The 1,724-nt window shown below is 46.1% G+C and overlaps 1 protein-coding gene across 1 annotated transcript in view; it reads right to left on the bottom strand.

Moving 5' to 3' along the window:
- The window catches only part of LOC102868077 (induced myeloid leukemia cell differentiation protein Mcl-1 homolog), a 2,554-nt gene that overhangs the window by 218 nt on the left and 612 nt on the right, over positions 1-1,724 (bottom strand). The window contains exons 2-4 of the mRNA XM_006900131.1: positions 1,633-1,710; positions 1,052-1,299; positions 22-94 (exon numbers count right to left, since the gene is read on the bottom strand). Coding sequence (XP_006900193.1) covers positions 22-94; positions 1,052-1,299; positions 1,633-1,710 — 399 coding nt within the window. The remainder of the gene's footprint in view (positions 1-21; positions 95-1,051; positions 1,300-1,632; positions 1,711-1,724) is intronic.

The following is a 1,724-nucleotide window of genomic DNA, read 5'->3' as shown; positions in this document are numbered from 1 at the left end:
CAGCTCCAACTCCAGCAACACCTGCAAAAGCCAGCAGCACATTTCTGATGCCGCCTTCTAGGTCCTCTACATGGAAGAACTCCACAAACCCATCCTAGAAAACAAAAAGAGAAACAATTTTTCAAGTATGGTTTTCTAATGCCTTAGGAAAAAGTATTTAGAGAGAAAAAGATCTACAGAAAAATAACAATGTCCCCCCACCCCCAACTCAATGATTTATTATTCTTCATCCTTGGCCTGTAAAAAGACTTTTTTTTTTTTTTTTTAAGTTTCTTACAATCATTAAATAGGTCACCAGTAATAATTAAAACCTGATTTTTCATCCTATTCCAAACTCATCTCCACCAAGTTGATAGTGACTCAACCAACCTATGGGATAGAGTAAACTATCCCCCTAAGGCTGTGTGGGGTCTGTATGGAAACAGAATGCTTCATCTTTCTCCCATGGTGGGCTGGTGGGTTCAAATTGACCACTGCAGTTAGCAGCTGTGTGCTTAACAGCTATGCCACTAGGATCTTGGGTAAGTTAAACAGGGACTTTTTTTTAAAAAAACAGAGTCCTCATTATTCAAATTAAAGGTTAAGTCCTTGGCCTCAAATTCTCACCATTTTATATCTAAACTGCATACAAGTAGTATTCTCCAAGTGGTATTTCCTTGTAACAGAATCATCTGGGTGCAGATATAGACTTAAAACTATGATCCGAAGCCCAAGGGACTGTTAAGGAAATAATATTCATCATCCCTATCTTGTATTACTTCATAGTCTGAATCCACTGGAATAAAGAACATCCAGATGAAGTATACTGACATGTAAAAGGAAAAGACCCAATCATCCATACAGCCCATCAAAAGCCAGGGGGGTTTGATGCCAACAATTCAAGACCATCACATCACTAGTGAAAACAGCAACAGAAGTGAAACTGACAATCTCACAAGAGACTGAAAACTTGAGTTGTGCATGGTTAAAAAAAAAAAAAATCTACATTGCCCTTCTATAAAATTCTCCACTCCAAATCCATCACTGCTCCCCAACTCTACAGCAAACTTACCCAGCCTCTTTGTTTGACTAACCAGTCCCGTTTTGTCCTTACGAGAATATCTGTGATACTTTCTGCTAATGGTTCGATGCAGCTTTCTTGGTTTATACTTCTTAAATGTTTAGCCACAAAGGCACCAAAAGATATGAGAGTCACAATTCTGCCCCAGTTTGTTACTCCGTCATTGAAAACATGGACCATGACTCGAGAGAAAGATTTGACATCATCTTCGTTTTTGATGTCCAGTTTGCGAAGCATACCTGGGAGGAAGAAAAGCACGCAGGTTCTCACCGTGCCCTTTGTCTGCACCGGCCACGCCGCTCCTCCTGCCCACCCACCGCGGGGGATCGGCCCATCTGGCCCCACACAGCTCGGGCGACCCCGCAGGAAAAGCGACACCCTGCCCTTTCCGGGCTTTGAACCCGACTGCTGTTTCCCAACGAACCAAGATGGGCGGAAACAATGACTCATGGTCAGAACACGCTGCGCTCAGAAACAGGATCGGGCTCGTTTCGGTTTCCGCCCGCCCTCCGCGCCCGCTTCCCGGGGAAGGCGAGGCAAGGCTGCGCGCGGAGGGCGCTCGGGCCCCTTACCCTGGAAGGCCGTCTCGTGGTTGCGCTGCACCCCGTCGCCGACCCGCCGGAGGGTCTCCAGCGCCTTCCTGCTGGCGGCTCCGGGCGCGCCC

The sequence above is a fragment of the Elephantulus edwardii genome, unplaced genomic scaffold (assembly GCF_000299155.1).
Source record: "Elephantulus edwardii isolate Elephantulus edwardi_28Jun2011 unplaced genomic scaffold, EleEdw1.0 scaffold00273, whole genome shotgun sequence".
Classification (NCBI taxonomy): domain Eukaryota; kingdom Metazoa; phylum Chordata; class Mammalia; order Macroscelidea; family Macroscelididae; genus Elephantulus; species Elephantulus edwardii.
The sequence above is the reverse complement of the archived record's forward strand: the minus strand, read 5'-3'. Positions and strand labels throughout refer to the sequence as shown.